The 22,043-nt window shown below is 37.5% G+C and overlaps 1 protein-coding gene across 2 annotated transcripts in view; it reads left to right on the top strand.

Annotated features, from left to right (window-relative positions):
* C15H5orf34 (chromosome 15 C5orf34 homolog) overlaps positions 1-20,865 on the top strand; it is a 34,384-nt gene extending 13,519 nt beyond the window's left edge. For both annotated transcript variants that reach the window (XM_045787376.2, XM_045787377.2), the window contains exons 5-13: positions 1,322-1,420; positions 2,509-2,632; positions 7,848-7,939; positions 8,835-8,904; positions 9,694-9,864; positions 10,262-10,356; positions 11,977-12,075; positions 17,763-17,803; positions 20,522-20,865. In XM_045787376.2, the coding sequence (XP_045643332.2) occupies positions 1,322-1,420; positions 2,509-2,632; positions 7,848-7,939; positions 8,835-8,904; positions 9,694-9,864; positions 10,262-10,356; positions 11,977-12,075; positions 17,763-17,803; positions 20,522-20,715 (985 nt within the window). In that variant the 3' untranslated portion in view covers positions 20,716-20,865. The remainder of the gene's footprint in view (positions 1-1,321; positions 1,421-2,508; positions 2,633-7,847; positions 7,940-8,834; positions 8,905-9,693; positions 9,865-10,261; positions 10,357-11,976; positions 12,076-17,762; positions 17,804-20,521) is intronic.
* The last annotated feature ends 1,178 nt before the right edge of the window (positions 20,866-22,043 follow it).

The following is a 22,043-nucleotide window of genomic DNA, read 5'->3' on the forward strand; positions in this document are numbered from 1 at the left end:
TTGCTGGAGCGTGGATCTGACTGGTTTATGATCCTGGGTTCTTTCTTTCATACCTAGTCTCAGAGGCCATGCCTGTCTTTGGCTAGCTGACTATAAATCGATTCATTGGACATTTTTGAAAAAAGCAGTAAACGTGGAGAGGTTTCTGGAGGCCAGATATAAACCTTTTCCCTCTACTAAGAGGTGAATAACCTAAAGATTACATGAACTTCTGTAAATAGTACAGTAGTAATGGTAATAGCTGACACAAAGTGCTTATGTACCAGGCACCTCGATACTTCACCTGTTGGATTATCATAGAAATTACATGAGGTAAGTACTGTTATCACCCCATTTTGTAGAGGAACTTGAGACACAGGATAAATAACCTGAGCAGAGTCATATAGCTAGCGTGTGTAGAATTGGGCTTTGATCCCAGGTAGTCTCTGAGTATATATTTATTATTTAAAGCAAAAACAGGAAAGTGATTTTTCAGGCTTGTCATGATTATCTAGTTAAAATTGGAAGTTCCAGTATTATAAGTACACATTGAAAGAGATTTAGGCTTCTAAATGAACAGTTTTCAATAACTTGCCAGTACCCTTAGATTAAAGTCCATTATTTTTAAACGTGGCTTAATAGGCCTTCCATTTTCTGATCCCTTCCTACATCTGTAATCCTCACCACGCTTCCCTTGCTTTTTCTACTCTGGCTCAACTGGCGTTTTTACAATCTCTAGAATGCCTGTCCAAGCTTTATTTCACCGCTGCACCTGCTCTTTCCTCGGCCAGGAACACTGCTTTATCTTTCTCAGTTCACTGACTTGTGTGCATTTCCAGGTCTCAGCTGAAGCCTTTCTTCCTGCGGGTGGTTATTCTGAAGTCCCCAGATAGGATTAGGTGCTTCTACAATCCCACAGCATCCAGTAATTCTTCTTTCTTCATGTCTACTGTTCAACATCCGTATTTGATAGGAATCTTCTCTGAGGGCAGGGACCATGTCTGCTGTTTTTGGGTGTTATATCTCCTGTGTGTATGGCATAGATAGTGCAGTAAATATTTGCCGTTTGAAGCCTGAATTTTAAAGGTTAATAAAACTGTTAATTTATGTAATTGTGCTGAGACTGAATAGTGAGATTGTTAAAAATACTGAAAAAAAATACGTGGAAAAATAAGATTAGTTTTCAATTTCCTTCATACACTTTTATATTAATTTTTACTTTTCTTTGATCTAACAAGTTAAGCAAGAAATACATCTTGTTACAGTAGCAGTATTTTGTTGACTTCTAAAGGTAATCATGTTGAGCGACCAGAATTATTAGCTTCTACTTTGTCCTTCACAGGTGGAATTTTTGTGAATCACTTTCACAAGGACAGCTTGCTGAAGAATACTCCTATCCTGAGCTAGTGAAAGTGGTTTGGTACAAAGGTGTAACTTACCGGTAAGGCACCTGGAGTGGAAGCTCTTGAGCGATGTCAGAGGGGAGGGGACTAACCCTGCAGATAGACTCCCACAAAAGGGCAGTTTGGCCAGGACCATCATTCTTCTCTTTGGTCCTAAATTTTATAGATCTCAAAACTTGGTTTTATGAGTGCACATAGGGGTCTTGTGACTAATTCACATTAACCATATTCACAGGACTTTTGTGACAACTCCAGAGCCAATGAGGATTAGTTTTGCTGGTGAATGAAATACTCATGTCAGTTATTTAGGATACCCCTTCCAAGCATCAGGGGATCTAGTTGTCTGAATTAGTCACATCAAAATGTTGCCTGTTGAGCATGGAATTAGAGAAGATTAGAGGCTCCTCTGTGTCTGCACTATTCCATTGAATTATTCCTACCCCACCACAAAGTACACCTCTCTGGTGACTAGAATACTAATATTGGCTAGATTCAGGGTTTCACTACTATAAATAATGCTAAAAGAGCACTGCAAAATTTTGTCCTTTGGGCTCTCCTTTTCTTCCATGAAAGCCCACTCCCTCCTGACAATATATTCTTCATGTATTTTTCAATAAAAATGGACTTGGCTGAAGTTTTTATACGTTATATACCCAATACCTTGATTGTACTTGGCTGCTTCAGATATGATCAGTCACCTTCTCTTAGAGATGGTTCCTTTTACACATGGCTAATCTCGTTCATTGGGTATTGATTCTACTAGTTTCATTATTGAAGAATAATCCTATTTTCAGGTTCTGGAGTTGTCATATTTAACTTCTTTGCAATGGGCATTTCTTTGGTGATTAGTATATGCCAGCTACTGTGATTGGCAGTGGGGGTACCAGGATGATAAAATGTCTAACTTCCAAAAACTAGGCTCAGTTGTTGAGGTAGGTACATTAACCAATTCTATGTGTTCTATTTGTTTTTTGCAAAAAATTTAATTTAGCTGGTTGGGTGCAGAGTTTAAAATTATCCATTTTGCTGGATAGGCAAAATCCCATACTACTTTGTTTGATTGCTCTCATTTATGTGTTAATCTCAATTAGAAAAAAATATTTTAATGATTATTTTTCTTCCTTAGACTAAACCATAAAAATGTGAATTCAATAGAGATTTATCCTGGAGATGGATCTGTTTTCAAATCAGAGGGAGCTAATTTGGGCAGGTATTTTACATACTATTCCATTCAAGAAGGATCAGAAGAGGTAAGCTGACAATTAGGTCTCAGCTCAAGAATTTGTATATAGCTGTTTCTAAATAATTCTGAATATATATAGAAAATTTGATCTTTACATGACATGCTTGCCTACTACTACACAGTCTGGAGAATTCGTATAACCTTTTACCAGCATTGTCACAGTGATTACTAACCACCTTATTTTTACTGCATTCTTATCCTGTATTCTGCCTAAGTCATTTGCCTAAGTAATTTGTTTTTATTTTTTTTTAAGATTTTCTTCTTAAGTAAGCTCAATATCTAAGGTACGGCTCGAACTTACAACCTTGATCATGAGTTGCACACTCTACTGACCGAGCCAGCCAGGTGCCACAATTTGTTTTTAAATCAGAAGTTAAATTTAAACTTCTTATGTCATAGAATTTATCAGTAGGAAACACTAAAACCAGCAGGATTACTTTGAATCAATATAGTTCTTTGAATTACTATATGCACATGAAAAGCACATTTTTTTTCCCCACCATGTAACCATTTGCATACTTAAAGTACCTCTTGTGTCGCCTGGGTGGCTCAGTTGGTTAAGCGACTGCCTTCAGCTCAGGTCATGATCCTGGAGTCCCAGGATCGAGTCCTGCCTCAGGCTCCCCACTCAGTGGGGTAGTCTGCTTCTCTCTCTGACCCTCCCCCCCATGCTCTCTCTATCATTCTCTCTCTCTCATTAATAAATAAAACTTTAAAATAAAAGACCTCTTAACTCCTAAATCTTTATATACAACTAGAAAGGTGAACAAGGGGCACCTGGGAAGAAAAACCTCTTGTAGAAAAATGAGTAAACAGGGGCGCCTGGGTGCCGTAGTCGTTAAGCATCCGCCTTCGGCTCAGGGCATGATCCTGGCGGTCTGGGATCGAGCCCCACATCAGGCTCCTCCACTAGGAGCCTGCTTCTTCCTCTCCCACTCCCCCTGCTTGTGCTCCCTCTCTCGCTGGCTGTCTCTGTCACATAAATAAGTAAATAAATCTTAAAAAAAAAAAAATGAGTAAACAATAAGAATCGTTAAGCCATAGAAAGGCAATATAAATAACTCCTAATATGTGGAAACATATTAGGCTTTACTGCTTGCGTCTAAGAAATGCAAATTAAAATAACATGTTTTTTCACTCATGAAATTATTGGAAGGTTGATAGTGTCCACTGTGGGCAAGGGTGGAGTGAAAAGGGTGCTTTCATAGTTCTCTTTGGAGTATAATTGACTCACCCTTCATGAAGGACAGTTTGATAATATCAGGTTAAATCGGCTAGAAATTCCGCCTCTAGTTACCTATCCTAGCAGAATATTAGCACATGCAAACAAAGAAATGCGGCCAAGGATGTGGACTGTAGCCTTGTTTGTAGTAGGAGAAACCGAAGGCAGTCTAAATGCTCATCAGTAGAGAAATGGTGACGTGAGCTGTGCGGTCAGATTATGGGGGCGCTGTGCAGCAGTTTAAAGGAATGAGGAAGATGTAGATGCAGAGAGAGATATTGAAAGATCTCCAAGACACTGAAAAGGGAAAGTTGCAGAAGAATATGTACAGTGATATCTTTTGTAAAGAACAAAACCCCCAAACCCAAATATATTACTGTATATAGTACACATGTAAATGCACGGGGAAAGATCTGGGTAGATAAAAACCGAACTGGGTGGCTCAGTTGGGTAAGTGTCTGACTCTTGATTTTGGCTCAGGTCATGATCTTGGAGTTGTGAGATCGAGCCCGCCATCAGGCTCCATGCTCAGCAGGGAGTCTGAGATTCTCTCTCTCCCTCTGCCTCTCCCACTCATGCTATCTCTCTCTCTTAAATAAATAGAGAAATCTTTAAGAAAAAAAAAAAAACTAAAAAAAAGAACTGAAGTGGTTACTTTTGGGGAGGAGTGTGGGATTTTGTGGGGGAGGAAAAGTAGGGAGGGACTTAAATCTTGTATTTTTTTAACTTTGTTTTTTTCCAAAAAAAAATTTAGTGATGTATTGCTACTTGTATACTTAAAATTTTCAATAGGAAAGATCTGTAGAGATAAGAACTTGGTGCTCTGGAATCACGTAAGGGGGGGAACCTGACCCAGTTTGGGGGAAAAATCTTCTGGAGGATGACATGGCTAAGCTACAATCTATAATTATATTTTATTTTTTAAGTAATCTCTACACCCAACGTGGGGCTTAAACTCACAACCCCAAGATCAAGAGTCCGATGCTCTACCGACTGAGCCAGGCAGGTGTCCCTAGACCTATAATTTTAAAGAAGGAGTTATACAAAAGAAGCATAGAGGTTGGAGGAGTATATAGCTGAGGGAGCATACTTGCTCACCTCCTGGCATGGCTGGCTTCTTGGTGTTACAATTTCTATTTAAATGTCATCTCCTCAAGGAGGCTTTTCCTGACTATCCAAATTAAAAAAGCTACCTGTGACACTGTCTGTCATGGTACCCTCCTCTTTTTTTCTTCCCAGCAATTAATACTATGTGACATTTTCTTACTGACTATTGTTTGTTTGCTAACTAGCCCACACTAGAAGTAAGCCCTGTCTTGTTCAACATACTATTATTGCTAGAGCATAAAAGAGGAGATAAACATCACGTAAGTAGAGGCTGGGGCAAGTGTGGAGTGTTGAAGGAAATGAAAATGCTATAGATAGACAGAATGCTGTAGAGATCTAATGTTTTGGGGAATGTCGGGGAAGAGACTAAACCACTAAGCTGGGCCAGCTCATAAATGGGACATGAGAAACCATATTGCTTTTGCAGAGCCATTGAGGGATTTAAGTAGGGAAGTGACATCCTATTTTTGTTAGGTCATTTCAGAGGAAGATAAACTGGAGTGGGGAAGAGGTAGACCAGTTAGAAGACATTTATAGCAATTCAGGTAAGAAAGTATGAGGATTAGGCAGTGGTAATGAGAATGGAAAGATAGGAATGGACGCAAGAAATATTAAGGAAGCAGAACTGATGACTGACTGGATATTGGGGATGAGGAAGGAGTTGAAAATGATGACAGATTATTGACTGAATCAATGAGTGGTGGTGCCAGGCATGGTATTCAACCAAAATTTTATCAGATCTAAATTGTTTTGATGATGACTGCTTTTTTGATCTTACCAGGAGGTGTCAATAAAACATCTAAATTCTATTAGATCTCAACCCCATCTGCTTAAAAGTAAGATACTCTTAATTATAAGATGTATCCAGATTTTAGAGAGTTAAATTGTGAAAAATGAGCATCTTAGAATTGATGAAATAGAGCAGTGGAAAAGACAAGAACTCTCAAGGAACTCAGTATCCAATAGAGAAAGATGTAAATAGTTAAAATGCAATCATTTGAATAGTTTGAGTACCTATCATGTGCCTTAGCACATTGCTAATAAATGCTGGGGATACAGAGGTCAGCAAAACAGACACAGCCCCTACCCTCACAAAACTATTCTAGCAGGGAGGACAGACATCAAGAAAAAAAGTGTTAAATCGAAATCATAATGAAAACTGAGAAGCTAGAGTGCAGGGTACTGTGCTTGTGGACATAACTAGGTATTTCACTTAGTCTGTGGGACCTCAGTAATGGCTTTCCTGAGGGGAAGGGAAAGTAGGAGTTAGGCAAAGGAAGATGATGGAGGAGGAAACTGAGTTCCAGGTAGAGGGAACACACCACAAGTATATACGAAGTAGAGAAGGAGAAAATGTGGATTTTGAAATGAAGGTAATTCCATTTTTTACATGTTAAAGTGAGATATCCAGTGGAGAAGCCTAGTAGAGATTTAGATATTCAAGTCTACGATCCAAGATAAAAGAGGAGGAACTATTTTTTGAGTACCTACTATATACTAAATTCTGTCCTGGGTGCTTTGTATATGTATTATATCATTAATCCTCAGTCTAGATGGTAGGTAGTATCCCCATTTCACAGGTTGTAGGCACTGAGGTTTATAAAAGGTTGCATAAGGGGCACCTGGGTGGCTCAGTTGGTTGGGCTCTTGGTTTCAGGGGGGTCATGGTCTCCTCTTCTGGTTGTGAGATTGAGCCCGCCTGGGTGGGGCTCCTGCTTACTGCAGAGTCTGCTTCAGATTCTTCCTCCCTCTCCTCCCCCCATCCCCCCACCCCTGCCAGTCCCTGCTGCGTGCATGCTCTCTCTCTTGAATGAATGAATGAATGAATGAAATCTTTTAAAAAAACAAAAGGTTGCATGAACCTGCCCGTCATTATAGTTAGTAAGGGGCATACCTGTCATTTGAATCCAGCTTTCTCTTAACTTCAAAGCCCATCTTCTCTCACTGATGGTAAAATACATATAGGCTCTATTCTCTTGTGGTTCAAATTAGATTTGTGCTATTTCTTAGCCCTCAAAGTTCAGTTTCCTCATCTAAAAAAAATAGGCATTAATAGTACTTGTCTCAGAACTGTTTTGAGGAATAAATGAAATAAACCATGTAAAATACATAGCATAGCACCTAGCACATAGTGTCTGTTCAATAAATGTTAGCTGTTGATATTATATTTATTATGAACACAACTTTGGACTCTGCTGGGATTACCCAGGAAGAAGTCAGGAAATTAGAAAATAAGGCTGAAGACAGAGCCTGGGAAAACACAACTATTAAATAAACATATTTATTATGAACACAACTTTGGACTCTGCTGGGATTACCCAGGAAGAAGTCAGGAAATTAGAAAATAAGGCTGAAGACAGAGCCCGGGAAAACACAACTATTAAAAAGGGAATTCAGAAAGAATAACAAGAAAAAAATTCTTTCAATTCAAGAAACTGAGATTATAAATAATATGTTTTCCACAAACTGTAACAATAGTTCTTCCATTAATAAAATATAATAAAATTATATATTTGTTCAATTAAAATAGTTTTTTAAACCTATATAGGCTTTTTTTTTTTTTTGGTCTAAAAGGTAAAGGGGGGCTTATATGATAAGTTTTCTGCTAATGTATAGGAAAATTAATTTGGTTGTATATTAAGTATAATCAAAATTTAAAGTGGGCAGTAAGTTACAGGGTAGTAGAATGCAACTCTTGTAACTATCCAGGAGGAAAGCTAGACTTTAAAAAAATGGGGAAAAGGAAAAGCATAAAATACCTTTAAAAATATACCTTTTACGGGCTTTTAAGTTAAAATAACTGCTTGCCTTGTCACAATGTAAATATGAAATTAAAAATAAAAGTTAATAATGGCCAAGATTTATTATTGAGATACTTCACTTTAATTTTCAGAGAGAAGAGAAAACTTATTCAGTAAATAACCTTCCTCCTGATAGACCAGGAAGTCTGTTCTCTGTGTGTTCTCTAATTAGACAGGCAACCAGGTAAGTTCTTCACATTCAGCTGACTCAAGTGTTACGTGTCTGAGAATCCTGATACATTTTCTGGTGGTTAGGGTAAGATTATGAATTTGTAGGTACAGTGGAAATATGTGTCTTTGGTAAAATCTGTCAATTTTTCTGGTCTCTTCATTTATAAAATAAGGCAGTCACCTCATTATCAGAGTACTTCTGGCTTTGAAATTGAAAGTTAGATATGGAGAAACATCCATATACGACACGCACGCGCTGGCAGGAACTGAGTGCCTTTTCTCTGGGGGAGTGCATCATCCTTGTGCCTTGGAATCAGGTTGAGAATTTGGTGATGCATTTTAAATTTTCATGCTTTATTATCCTCAGAGTAATAGAGAGTCTGAGAGTCTATAGAAAACAAAGTGTAGTTTGGTACTTCGGTTCATATGTTTTTAAAATTCTGCTAATTAATTTGTGTCAGTCAGAACCATGACAGTGTATTGTTGGATTAAATTATTTATTTTTACAAACTTATGTCTAAGCAACTTCAAAAGTGGATTTGAAGGAGAATTGGTCATTTGATTTCCCACAGACCGTTGTTTCACCTCCCCAGCACCGAGACAATATGAAACCTTTCAGGTGCTGTCAATCCATCACCTCTTAGAAAGGAGCACCTGAAAATTCTCTCCATTTGGAGTCATTTCATTGCTAAAAAATTAGAGGAGTAACCTTAACTATGTAAGATTAACGCAAAGGAAAACAACCCCCTTCCAGGGGATAAAAGATTTCTGGAAGGAAAGTGTTTTGAACATATTTTAGTGGAAATGAGTTACTTGCCTAACATGTTGTATAGCAGCGAGAATGCATTGCTAGGATTGGAAAATGCCATTATTTGCAAATGGTTAAGTACTGTTTTTCATGTTCACAGAATTCTTCAACACTGTGCCAAGACAAGGCTTTCTTTAAGCCATAATTATCGTATATGCTGCTGGAAAATGGTATCTTAAAATTATTATTATTATTATTTTAAAGATTTTTATTTTTAAGTAATCTCTTTACCCAATTTAGGGCCCAAACTCACAATCCTGAGATCAAGAGTCACATGCTCCACTGACTGAGCCAGCCAGAGGCCCCTTAAAATTATTTTAAAAGCAAGATTTTTAAAATTGTTGTATTGTTTGCATATATACCTCTAAGTTCAAGTTACTTTCATCTAAGTCATGTGAGAAATTCTTTGTGATGTTAATATTGGTTTAGTCAGAAAAATATCCACTTACTAGATAAACACTGCAAAATTCAGCTTTTATGTTATACTATGTCTATAATTTATTTTTGTTTCTTTTTTCTTAGTGGAGGGGGAAGGGCAGGGGAATTGATTGGATTTAAAGTATGTGGAAACGTAGTTATTTTAAACTATGATATTACAATATTCTATTCTATTTCCATAACTGTAAAGTAAATTCTTTAACATTGACTTAGAGGAAGTGATTCTCAGAGCTTGATTTCTCTATCTGTACTAATTTAGTTATAAACCTATATGTTGCTGTAGTTCCTAATGTTTTCCTATGTTCTATGTAAAATTCAGCCAAACAGTGACTTTCCAGAGATATTAGAACTTAATCTGCTTGTGATAGACTAATTAGGGTATCCACTTCTGGGAAAGTTAAAATATATGTAAGGATTCTACAATATTCAACTTCTGAATAAAGTGGCCTCAGAGTTTATTGATCATTTAAGTCAATAATGGATAACTGTCTTTCCTGCTATTTTCGTTAACTTGGTTTTAGGTACCTGGGATAAATGATAGCAATACACTGCCTTTGCTTTTGAGAGAATCGCTCATACATAACGTGGGAAGATTTCTTGCGTACTCTGATGACAAAGCACATGCTCTCTTTTTAGACGGCATTACTCTAACCCTACATTGGAATTTCAGCTCTCTTATTGAAAAGAGACAGGTATATTTCAGACTGAAATCTATTTTTTATTGTTTTTTATCTGTGGAAATAGAACAAAGAAAATAAAGTACCACTCTATCTCAATTTATTTTTTGAAGTATAAAATCTGTTAAAAAGCTTTAGTGATCTCATCGGATTTCCTAGCAAAAATCAGGAAGAATGACAAATAATCATTTTTATAAAGGTAACTGATTATATAGAGAAGGGCTGGTATAGAGGGATGGTTGAAAAATGCCCATAATCCATGAAAAGATAACTTTTAAACTAGCAAAATAAAGTTTAATTATTCCTCTACTTATTTTTTAAATTGATAATTTAGAGAGCTTTTGTTGTGTTTTGTGTTTGTTTGTTTCAGTTTTAGAATGATAAAACTTACCTTTCCTCTTTGCTTCTTAAGGTAAATCAAGGTCTCAACTTAGGTTGGTGTAAGTTAACTTTTCCCGATGGACAAGATCAGTTAATTCAGATCGAACACCCTGGACCATATGAAAGGTACTGAAAAGCAATTTTTAAAAAACTTTTTAAAAAGATTTTATTTATTTATTTATTTGACAGAGAGAGAGCACAAACAGGGGGAGTGGCCGGCAGAGGGAGAGGGTGAAGCAGGCTTCCTGCTGAGCAGAGAGCCCGACATGGGACTCGATCCTAGGACCCTGGGATCATGACTTGAGCCGAAGGCAGACGCGTAACCAACTGAGCCACCCAGGCACCCCTAAAAATTATTTTCATGATAGTAAATAACTTTTAGACAGAGGGAGATCATATAAACATTATTTAAATGTTATATATATTTTTAGTTTTTCCAGGTAGATAATGTGCATGATGTCATTTCAACAGGTTTCAGAATTTACAGTAATATTGGCATCTAGCATAACTAAATAAGTCAGCTTTAATCATTTCCATTTGTGTTTAAGTGGTTTGTCAAAATAAATATTTTCAATATAACTGGCTTGCTGTGGAAATTGGACTGTGGACAGCTGTGTTACCAATTAACTAATTAATCGTTTAACTAATTTGAAGAAAGGTTTGCACAAATAACTAAGGTATATTTCTGTAAAGTGGAATAAAATTAATTTGCTGGTGGGCTTATGATGGAGAAGATTCTTGAAATCAGCATTTTATGAATATGCTTTTTTGCTTTTGGTTTATGAAATTTGTTATAATCAGTCAACTTGAAATGTTCTCAACATGTTAGTGATTTTACTTGAGAATATTCACAAAAGAATTGCTTTTTTACCTCAAGAATTTATTTTTCTTTTGGGATTTATTGCATTTTGGTCTAAATGCTCCAACATTCATTGCTAGTTTGAATAATTTGCATCAAAAATACAGTGTCTTGGGGCCCCTGGATAGCTCAGTTGGTTAAGCGTCTGACTCTTGATTTTGACTGAGGTCATGATCTTGGGGTCCTGGGATCTAACTTGAGATTCTCTCTCTCTTCCTGAGCCCTTCCCCTCCCTCTGCTTGCACACACACACACACACACACACACGTGAGCATGCTCTATCTTTCTCTAAAATAAATAAATTAATCTTTAAAAAAACAACAGTCCTTGGCAAACATTACTATTTGTTTCAGCCCATCACTTTAGATCATTCATTTTATTGACCTTGATAGTTGTTTTGTATATTCAGTGAGTTATATATAATTACACATTTATGTATGTGGGGGGGATTAATGGGTGTGTTCTGGTTTGAATTTTTTTTTTTTTTGGTGGGTTTTTTTTAAATTTTAGAAAGCAAATGCTCACATTTTCATTATAAAACATAATGAAACTCATTTTACTTTGTAAAAATGAAAGGAGACTTTAGACATTTGAATTTGAATTTTGAGTGAAATCCAAGTATCACTTTGTTCTGATACTTAAATCTTATCTTTATTAATCGTGACTATGAATAAATCATTTTATACTTGATGAATAAAGAGAAAAACTTGCCTTTTCCATTTCCTTTAAAAAAGATTCAAAAAATTGCCCAGTAAATGCCTCACTTGGGAATTTCTTTATCCTTTTTTCCCAAGTTGTCTTAATGATTTTTACTTTTTAAAAAAATGCTTTTATAAATATTATACAAGCTCATTTTTCAAGTATTTCTTTTAATGTTTTCAATCTAGATATGTGACAGCAGTTATATCATGGTGCAGAAGACTGACCCAGACTAGTCAAAGAGAGATGCCCACATATCCTTCATCTTCCGTTGTTGAAGAAAATTGGTATTTATATTTCTTTTAAACTTCATCTGTGTAGAAGAAACACAAAAAATTAAAAATGTCAAATGGCAAACTCTAAGACTTTTCCTGACAGCTTAAGCTTGAAAGTATTTTATCTTTAATCAGACATCTAATTTATTACATTTCACTGTATTTTTATCTGAAGGTCAGAAAATTGCATTGAAAACTTCATATCAAAATGGGTGACACTTTTATTTATTTATTTATTTAAATATTTTATTTATTTATTTGATAGAGAGACAGCCAGTGAGAGAGGGAACACAGGCAAGGGGAGTGGGAGAGGAAGATGCAGGCTCCTAGCGGAGAAGCCTGATATGGGGCTCGATCCCAGAACACTGGGATCACGCCCTGAGCCGAAGGCAGACGCTTAACGACTGAGCCACCCAGGCGCCCCTGTGGGTGACGCTTTTAATGTGGTAAATTCATCCTGAAAACTTTATGGAAAAATTTAGAGGAGATTTTTAAAATTTTAGTAATATTGAAAGAAATAAAATGTTGATTAACATAATAAACTTTCGGAAAAGTTGATTTTGAAATCATTTCTATCATATTAATTACCTTTCCCAAATTAACCGGGATATCAACAAATAAAGTATTTTAGTCCCTCCTGCGTGCCTTCCAGCATGCAAGGGACTGGAACTGGGCTTCAAAGGAATATTTAGGGAAATTAAGTCATTTTAAGGAAGGAACAAGGACAGAGGTAAAAAGCATATATTGTCCTGTGAAGACAGTGAGAGAACAGTTTTTATGGAGCAGAGCTATCTGTTAGGCCACAGTGTGAGTTTCGATGGGTAGGAATGGGTCTTGTGATCAGTAGAGGAGCTCAGACTCGGTGGAATTATAAGTTCTTAAGTAGAACGAATGGCAGAAAGAAAGGTCACTAGGAGGGTTAGTATCCCTGAGAGGACAATCTGAATATACACTTTTTGAAAGTTTGCATACACCACTTCGCTTTTCCAAAAGACCTACATCAGTGTGTACCTGTTTTTCCTTGGACGTACCACCCTGAACACTCCTGATCTCGTCTGATCTCAGAAGCCAAGCAGGGTGGGGCCTCGTTAGTACTTGGATGGGAGTATGTACCTGTTTTTGCTAACCAAAAGAAATCCAAAAAGGATATTCACTTTTAAGAAAAACGGCAAAAAGTGAAAATAGCATTCAACATTTGTTTTGCAGTGAGCTCTTATAGAGGCAGCGTGCACCCCAAGCAGGGAGAGCGGTACCTCCAAGCTCCTTCCCTGGGAGCTACACTCAGCACCTCAGCTTCAAGCCACCTTGGCTTTGAACGTGTCCGTGAGCCTCTGTGTTTTATCTCAACTTATTTTGTGTGTCCATTAGCAAGATGTGTCCATTCGCAAGGTATCAGAAAAAGCCTTAGGTTAGTTTTTGGGTGTGGGAATGATAAAAAAAAGTTTTCCATAAACGTTAATGGGAATTGTTTTTCAGCTTTATACCATTTCAGTTTATGAAAGTTTTCATAGGGACACTCTACTTTTGGAGAGTGGAGGAAACCTGTACTGGAAAAGAGGGATACCAGGAACAATTTAGGAAGCTTTAAGGTAGTTTGTCGGGTGTCTTAGAATAGCATGATGAAAAAAATATAAACGTTAAGCCTGATTCTTACCACCTTTTCCTAAGTTACTTAGAGGAAGAGATACAAATCAAATCAGTAGATGTTATTTGAATATCTTAGGTATCCTAAAGATTCAGCTTTCCAGATCTTCCATCCTTCAGCTACAGCCTGTTTGGGAGCAGAAAAATTGCCCAAGTAGCTAGCAAAAAATGTAGTTGGGATGAAAGGAAAATTGTATATGACTATAAGATTGGTCACTTCATCATTGCTCAGCTGACACGGTTTTTAAGATGCTAGCCTTTTCATATGAAGGCTTTGAAGGGGATAACTGTCAAGACATACTACAAAGTCAGGACGTGAGGGAAGTGCATATTGGTGAAAGTAGCTCTGGGGAGAAGCAACAAGGAGCAGCAGAAAGACAGAGGAAGGGGCGCTGGGTGGTTCCGTTGGTTGAACGACTGCCTTCAGCTTAGGTCATGATCCTGGAGTCCCAGGATCGAGTTCCTCATTGGGCTCCTTGCTCAGTGGGTAGTCTGCTTCTCCCTCTGACCATCCCCCCCATGCTCTCTCTCTCTTATTTTCTCTCTCAAATAAAATAAGGAAGGAAGGAAGGAAGGAAGGAAGGAAGGAAGGAAGGAAGGAAGGAAGGAAGAAAGGGAGGGAGGGTGGGAGGGAGGGAGGGAGGGAGGGAAGAAGGAAGGAAGGAAGGAAGGAAGGAAGGAAGGGAGGGATCGAGGAAGAGTAGGGAGAGGAGATGCAGTCCCTGACAATAGCTCCATTTCCCTTGCAAAGCCTAAGACATCTCCACTGTGATTTGTTTTCTTGTCAAAGAAGGTGGGTTGAAGGAAGAGAAGTGATTGCACAATGAAGAGCTACCTGAATTTATTTCAGTACTTTTTTTCCAACTCACCTTCTATTATTAATTTACTGATTCAACTTTTTAATAGGGATGCTAGTCAAAAAAATAGAACAGCAGATAGTTCACAAGAAGTTGGTTCATCATATGAGCAACAGCATTAAAGGTAGTTTGTATTGTTTGCTTATGGCCAGAAAAATATGTCATATGTGGGGAGAAAAAGGTGTTTTGCAATGATGAAGAATCAGCAGACTTTGAAGTAAGTCATATCCAAGTCTTTACCACAGATGCTTAAAATGCTGTAAGATCTCTTTCATTCTCCATCCATAGACTAGAGTACAAGAGTGCAAGCTGACAAGGAGGTGCGTGTGTCCCACTGTAATAAAGCCAGTGAAGCAGACCAGTTCTGTACCCCTTTGTGAACTGTGAAGAGTATTCTAGTGACTTGAATAGAGAGATCTTTTAGATATTAAAGTCCTCGTTAACTTTGCAGAGAGCTAGTTGAGTTACACTATTTTCTAGTTGGGTCCACTGCTCTTATTTCATTTTAGCTTAACGAGGAAAAAGAACACACATGTAAGAGATTCTGCTGGAGTTGTACACATTTAGCTCTCTGCCCCAATATCTGTTTCTGTGGAACATGGTAAGAGTTAATGTTCATCGTGTTAACCCTTCCAGCCAAGGAGAAGAGAATGTTTAGTATACTGTGTTTAAGAAAACATTAGGTAGTCTATTCCAGAAGAAATTTAATAGAAAATACTTATTATGTTTTGGGGCGCTTGGGTGGCTCAGTCTGTTAAGCGTCCAACTCTTGATTTTGGCTCAGGTCATGATCTCAGGGTTGTAAGATTGAGCCCCGTGTAGGACTCTGTTGTTAGGCATGGAGCCGGCTAAGATTCTTTCTCTCCCTCTGCCCCCCACCCTCTCCTTCTAGGAAGGAAGGAAGGAAGGAAGGAAGGAAGGAAGGAAGGAAGGAAGGAAGGAAGGAAGGAAGGAAGGAAGGAAGGAAGGCGGGAGGGCGGGTGGGCATGGGATCGAAAGGAGGGGAGGGGATGGAAGGGAGGGGAGGAACAGAGGAAAGAACGAAAGAAGGAAAGGAAGGAAGGAAAGAAAAGGGAAGAAAGGGAGGAAGGACAAACGAATTTATTATGTTTTGACACCTAATTCAACTGTGTAAAATCTTGGCTCTCCAAAACTGTTTCCTAAGAGTTCCATATAAATGAAGTCTTATTATATGTGCAAAGTTCAGGAAAAAAAGAAAAACATCCTTTCTCCTGAAAAAGACAATCTAGGTATGAAGATCAGAAAATTAAAGACTTCAAGAGAAGGTATTGCAGATAAGTATATGATTAGTTAACATAAGGCTATAGGAACCAAGGAAGGAGAGAGGACTCCTTTCATAGAAGTGATAGGATTTTACCAGGTTTTTTTTTAAAGATTTTATTCATTTATTTATTTGAGAGAGGGAGAAGGAGAGAGTGTGTGCATGCACGTGCATGCAGGAGTGGGGGGAGGGCCAGAGGAGGATGGAGAGGGACAAGCAGACTCCCTACTGAGCATGAAGCCTGGTGGGGGGCTTGATCTCAGGACCCAGAGACCATGACCTGAGCCAAAATCAAGAGTCAGCTGCTTAACCAACTGGACAACCCAGGCGCCCCCAATTTTAGTAGGTTTTTAAAGTTTGAGGAGGAAAGCAGAGGGAATGCCAGCTTAGTATTAAAAAGTTGTAGCAGGTTGGACCTGTGGGTGCACAGGGTCCTAGAGGAATGGGGCCTGGCACTCCGGCAGGATATGGTAGAGGGAGAAAAGAGCATGAAGGCTTAAACAAAAAGCCATGATTTTAGATGTGATATCTAGATTTTTCATTCCGGTTTGTTTTTGTCTTTTCTTGGTTAGATACCAGTCTTTTAAATTCTTGCATTTTAGTGAGAAAGCTAACTTTTCGTGAATGTTAGCAGCTTATTGACTTAATATTTGCAAATGGTCTGTTTGGGCAGGTAAAATTAGGTAATACAAGGTTTCAAACAGGGCAATTTTTTCCCTTTTCATTTCCTTTTTTTATTAACTGTATAATGTCCCTCAAGTTATGGCAGTGTACCTTGTTAAATTTCCAAAGTGTACCATTTTTTTTTTTACTGTGCTTCAAATAAATAGAAAAAATGGTTATAAAAAAAAAGAGTTGTAGCAAGAATGCCTATTACCTTCAAACATCAATACTGATTCAAAAGTCCTTGAGGTGGGGACTTTAATTCATTTTCCTTATTCATTAAAAGCATTCAAGTAAGTATCGGTTGAGTCAAGATGATGTGTTGCTAAATAAAGCCAATATAAAGAGAATTCTTTTTTTTTTTAAAGATTTTATTTTTAAGTAATTACACCCGACATGGGGCTTGAACTTACAACCCTGAGATTAAGAGTCACACCCTCCACTGACTGAGCCAGCCAGGAGGCACCCCTATAAAGAGAATTCTTTTCTTTTTTTTTAAGATTTTATTTATTTGACAGAGAGAGAGACAGGCAGCGAGAGAGGGAACACAAGCAGGGGGAGTGGGAGAGGAAGAAGCAGGCTCCCAGGGGAGGAGCCTGATGCGGGGCTCAATCCCAGAACGCCGGGGATCACGCCCTGAGCTGAAGGCAGACACTTAACAACTGAGCCACCCAGGCGCCCCTATCAAAGAGAATTCTTAACTTCTGTGCTCTTCTATCTAAAATTCTGAACTTTATTTTTTTCATTTATTTTTTAAAAATTTTTTATTATGTTATGTTAGTCACCATACAGTACATCATTAGTTTTTGGTGTAATGTTCCATGATTCATTACTTGCATATAACACCCAGTGCGCCATGCAATATGTGCCCTCCTTAATACCCATCACTGGCCTAGCCCAATCCCCCATCCCCGTCCCCTCGGAAGCCCTCAGTTTGTTTCCCAGAGTCCATAGTCTCTCGTGGTTCGTTCCCCCTTCTAATTACCCCCCATTCATTCTTCCCTTCCTTCTCCTGCCAATCTCCCTGCTATTCCTTATGTTCCATAAATGAGTGAAACCATATGAGTGTCTTTCTCTGCTTGACTTATTTCACTTAGCATAATCTCCTCCAGTGCTGTCCGTGTGGCTGCAAATGGTGGGTAATTGCTCTTTCTGACGGCTGAGTAAATCGAGTATGCTGATTTGAAATATTGTGGGTATAAAAGAATCAGACAACTATCATGAACTTACTTTTTCTTTTTCTTTTTGCACAGGTCTGTGGCTTCTGAACTTGAAAAGATAAAGAAGTTTAACTGTATCCTTTAAACTGAATTTATTGTCCTGCATAATTACTCCCTTTCCATTCTAGGCCAAAATCAAGTCAGATGCTCAACTGACTGAGCCACCCGTGTGCCCTGCATGGGTTTGTTTCTAGGCTCTCTATTCTGTTCCACTGATCTATGTGTCTGTTTTTATGCCCCTGTCATACTTTTTTGATTACTATAACTTTGTGATATAGTTTGAAATCAGGAAACATTATGCCTCCAGCTTTGTTTTTCTTCAGATTGTTCTGGCTTTTTGGGTTCTTTTGTGGTTCCACAGAAATTTTAGGATTGTTTATTCTATTTCTTGGTAAAATGCTGTTGGAATTTGATAGAGATTGCATTGAATTTGTAGATTGCTTTGGGTGGCATGGACATTTTTACATTAATTCTTCCAGTTCATGAGTACAAAGTATCTTTCCATTTATTTGTGTCTTCTTCAGGTTCCATCATAAATGGAAGTTCCATAAATGGAAACTTTCAGTATATAGATCTTTCACCTCCTAGCTTAAATGTATTCCTAGGTATTTTATTCTTTTTGATATAATTATAAATGGGGTTATTTTCTTAATTTCTGATAGTTATTAGTATATAGAAAATAATTGATTTTTGTATATTGATTTTATATCCTGAAACTTTACTGAATTTATTTTTTTTCCAGACAGAGAGAGAGAAAAGGGGGGGGGGCAGAGGGAGAGAGAGAATTTTAATTTTTACTTTTTAAAAGATTTTATTTATTTGAGAGAGAGCATGAGAGAGCACAAGCAGTGGAGAGAGAGAAGCAGGCTGCCCATCGAGCAGGAAGCCCGATGTGGAACTTGATCCCAGGACCCTGAGATCATGACCTGAGCCAAAGGCAGATGCTTAACTGACTGAGCCACCCAGGTGCCCCTGAATTTATTAGTTCTGAATTTAACAGTTTTTTGGTGGGGTCTTTAGGATCTTCTGTATATAATATCATAGCATCTACAAATAGAAACAGTTTTACTTTTCCAATTTGAATGCCTTTTCTTTCTTTTTTTTTGCATAATTGCTCTGGCTAGGACATTATGTTGAATAACAACGGTGAGAGTGGGCGTCCTTGTCTTATTCCTGATCTTAGAGGAAAAGCTTTCAGTTTTTCACCAGAGTATGATGCTAGCTGTGCTAGTCATTCATGGCCTTTATTATCATGAGGTAAATTCCCTCTATACCCGGTTTGTTGAGAATTTTTCTGCATCTATTGAGATCAGATAATTTTTATCCACTTTGTTAATGTGGTGTATCACATTGATTTTCATAAGCTGAACCATCCTTGAATTCCTGGAATAAATCTCACTTGATCATGGTGTATGATCATTTATATATACAATCTCTACACCCAACGTGGAGCTTGAATCCATGACCCTGAAATCAAGAGTCAAACACTCTTCCGACTGAACCAGCCAGGCACCCCTGTAATTTTTTCTTGTAGTGTTTTTATCTGGTTTTGGTTGTCAGGGTAATGCTGGACTTATGAGTTATAACATATCCCCTCTTCTATTTTTGGAAGACTTTGAAAAGGATTGGCATTAATTCTTATTAAATGTTTTTTGGAATTTACCAGTGAAACCAACTGGTACTGGGCTCTTGTTTGTTGGGAGGTTTTGGATTACTGATTCAATTTCCTTATTAATGATTGGTCTATTTAGATTTTCTATTTTAAGATTCAGTCTTGGTAGGTTGTATGTTTCTAGGAATTGATCTGTTTTTTCTAGGTTGTCCAATTTGTTGGAATATAATTTCACTTATTTTTCTTATGAAACGTTTTGTTCTGTACATTCCTACCCTATTCATCTAAATTTCTTTTATTTTGTGATTTTTCTGTAATCCTATTCAAATAATAAAGTAGCTCTGGATCAGAGGACAGGTTTCTTTCCACTCTGTTTTGTTTGTTTGTTTATTTACTTATTTATGTGGGTGAGGGGCAGAGGGAGAGAGAGAATCTTAAGCAGGCTCCATGCCCCCAGGGGTGCCAGGGTGGGTGGCTCAGTCAGTTAAGCGTCCAACTCTTGATTTTGGCTCAGGTCATGATCTCAGGGTTGTGAGATCAAGCCCTGCATCAGGCTCTGTGCTGTGCGTAGAGCCTGTTTAAGATTCTCTCCCTCTACCCTCCCCCACATCCCTCTCTTTAAAAAAATTAAAAATATACTGCACAGATTATTTATATTCCTATCACTCCTACTTTTGTTCTCTTATTCCCATATCACTCTTCACTTAAAGAAATATTGAGATTTTGATTCTTTTATCTCCTGCCTATCACCAAACTTTTTTTTTTTTTTAAAGATTTTATTTATTCGACAGAGACAGAGACAGCCAGCGAGAGAGGGAACACAAGGAGGGGGAGTGGGAGAGGAAGAAGCAGGCTCATAGCAGAGGAGCCTGATGTGGGGCTCGATCCCATAACGCCAGGATCACGCCCTGAGCCGAAGGCAGACGCTTAACCGCTGTGCCACCCAGGCGCCCCCAAACTTCTATCCAAATACACATAGATACTCTCTTTCCTTTCTTCCTCTCTTATATCTTAACCAGTTTCTTCACCTATAAGTTCTGAAGTACCAAATCTATTACAAATCCAAGAGATCTTCCTAACAGAGTAATAATATTTTAATAGGAAGACCAGGCTTTCTGAAATTAAATGTACTTATATAATGAAAAATGTGGGGGAAAAACTCCTTAACTAAGCAACTTAGTTTTATTGGAGAATAGTGGCATCCTAAACCATATTTCTAACAAAAAAAACGAACAGTCATCTGATCATTATGAACCAAAATCTCCAGAAACCTTGCTGGAAGAAGTTAATGAAAAGACAGTATCAGTGGCATTGAAAAAAACCTCTGAAATCCTTCAGGATATTGACTGTCTTCTATCAAGTTCTAAAAAGTAAAAAATGGAATTATTATAAACCTTAAAGATGTTTCAAGTGACTACTATAAAATTACTAGTAAGCCAAGAAATTATATATATTACTTCTGTGCAATGATATGAAAAATGACATTTAACTTTGGAGGTTACCTAACTTGTAAATTTTAAATATATCTTTATAATGTACTTTATTAATAAAGAACTGTTTTAGAATTTTGAGCAATTTCTTATTTCAGATTTATGAGAAAATTTTATAAAATTATAGTGGCTGTTTTATCTTGTGGAACATTCACTATTAATCCTCAAGGGTTTTTTTCTTTTTTAAATGTGCAGAATTGTGTGCATTTGGTCATTTGCTATTTGGTCTCGCCAAGTATTTTTCAACAGAACTACCAAAAGAGAATTAGATCTTTATATATATATATATACAATATTGTATCAAGCACTTCAACAAAGATCAAATCTTATCTGAATTGTCTCATTAGATATTTTCATTCCTTTTGAATATCTGGAAAAAATGTATACTACACAAATGTGTGAAACTAACATAGCTCATCAAAAGTGCTGTTTATTGCAACCTAGTGCTGTTTATTGGGAAAGCACAAAACCACACATCTTAAGAGACTTCAAGATTAGACCAATATAGTAGAAATGTTCTAATTAACTTCTGAATTTCTAGAAAAGACCAGCTTCTTGACATAAAAGAGAAGAAACAACAGAGGAAACAAGGAGAAAAAGAACAAAGCAAGCAGAGTATAGATTAGGAGTGATAATGTCAATGATTTGAATGGGCACAATGTTCTCTTGTTAGCTCTTCTCACTCTGGGCTCCTTACTACTTTTAGGTTTCAGCACAAATTATCACTTCATCTGAAGGGCCTCCCCCACTTAGTCTCTATTACATCACCCTATTTATTTCCTCTACAGCACATACTACAGCCATCTAACTTTTCTTTCTTCCATAAAGTCTTTCTATAGCCTGTTACCAAGCACAGTGCTTCGCACATGGAGCATTCAGTGTGTTGTATAAATCAATCAGTGCCTTTGGGCTATAGGGTGACTACAAAGAATTGTAACAATTTCATTGTTTTGGTTGCAGGAAGCCATCCATGTTGTTCTTCAACAGCTTTAGAAAGCCTGGAGTATGAGACATGTACAATGCTGCCATAAGGGCAATGCGAAATTGTTACTGCATTCAGACAAACTGTCCTTAACATGACTAACAGACCCCATATTGTGGTTAATGTATTCTTTTTAATTAGTTTTTAAACTATGTGGGTTAAAATGTGTATCATTTTCCCCCTCAGTTGAGTCTTTTCCACTGGCTTCTAAGAACCAAGAGTGACAAGCA

The sequence above is a fragment of the Ursus americanus genome, chromosome 15 (genome assembly GCF_024610735.1).
Source record: "Ursus americanus isolate L20-20 chromosome 15, mUrsAme1.1.p, whole genome shotgun sequence".
Taxonomy (NCBI): domain Eukaryota; kingdom Metazoa; phylum Chordata; class Mammalia; order Carnivora; family Ursidae; genus Ursus; species Ursus americanus.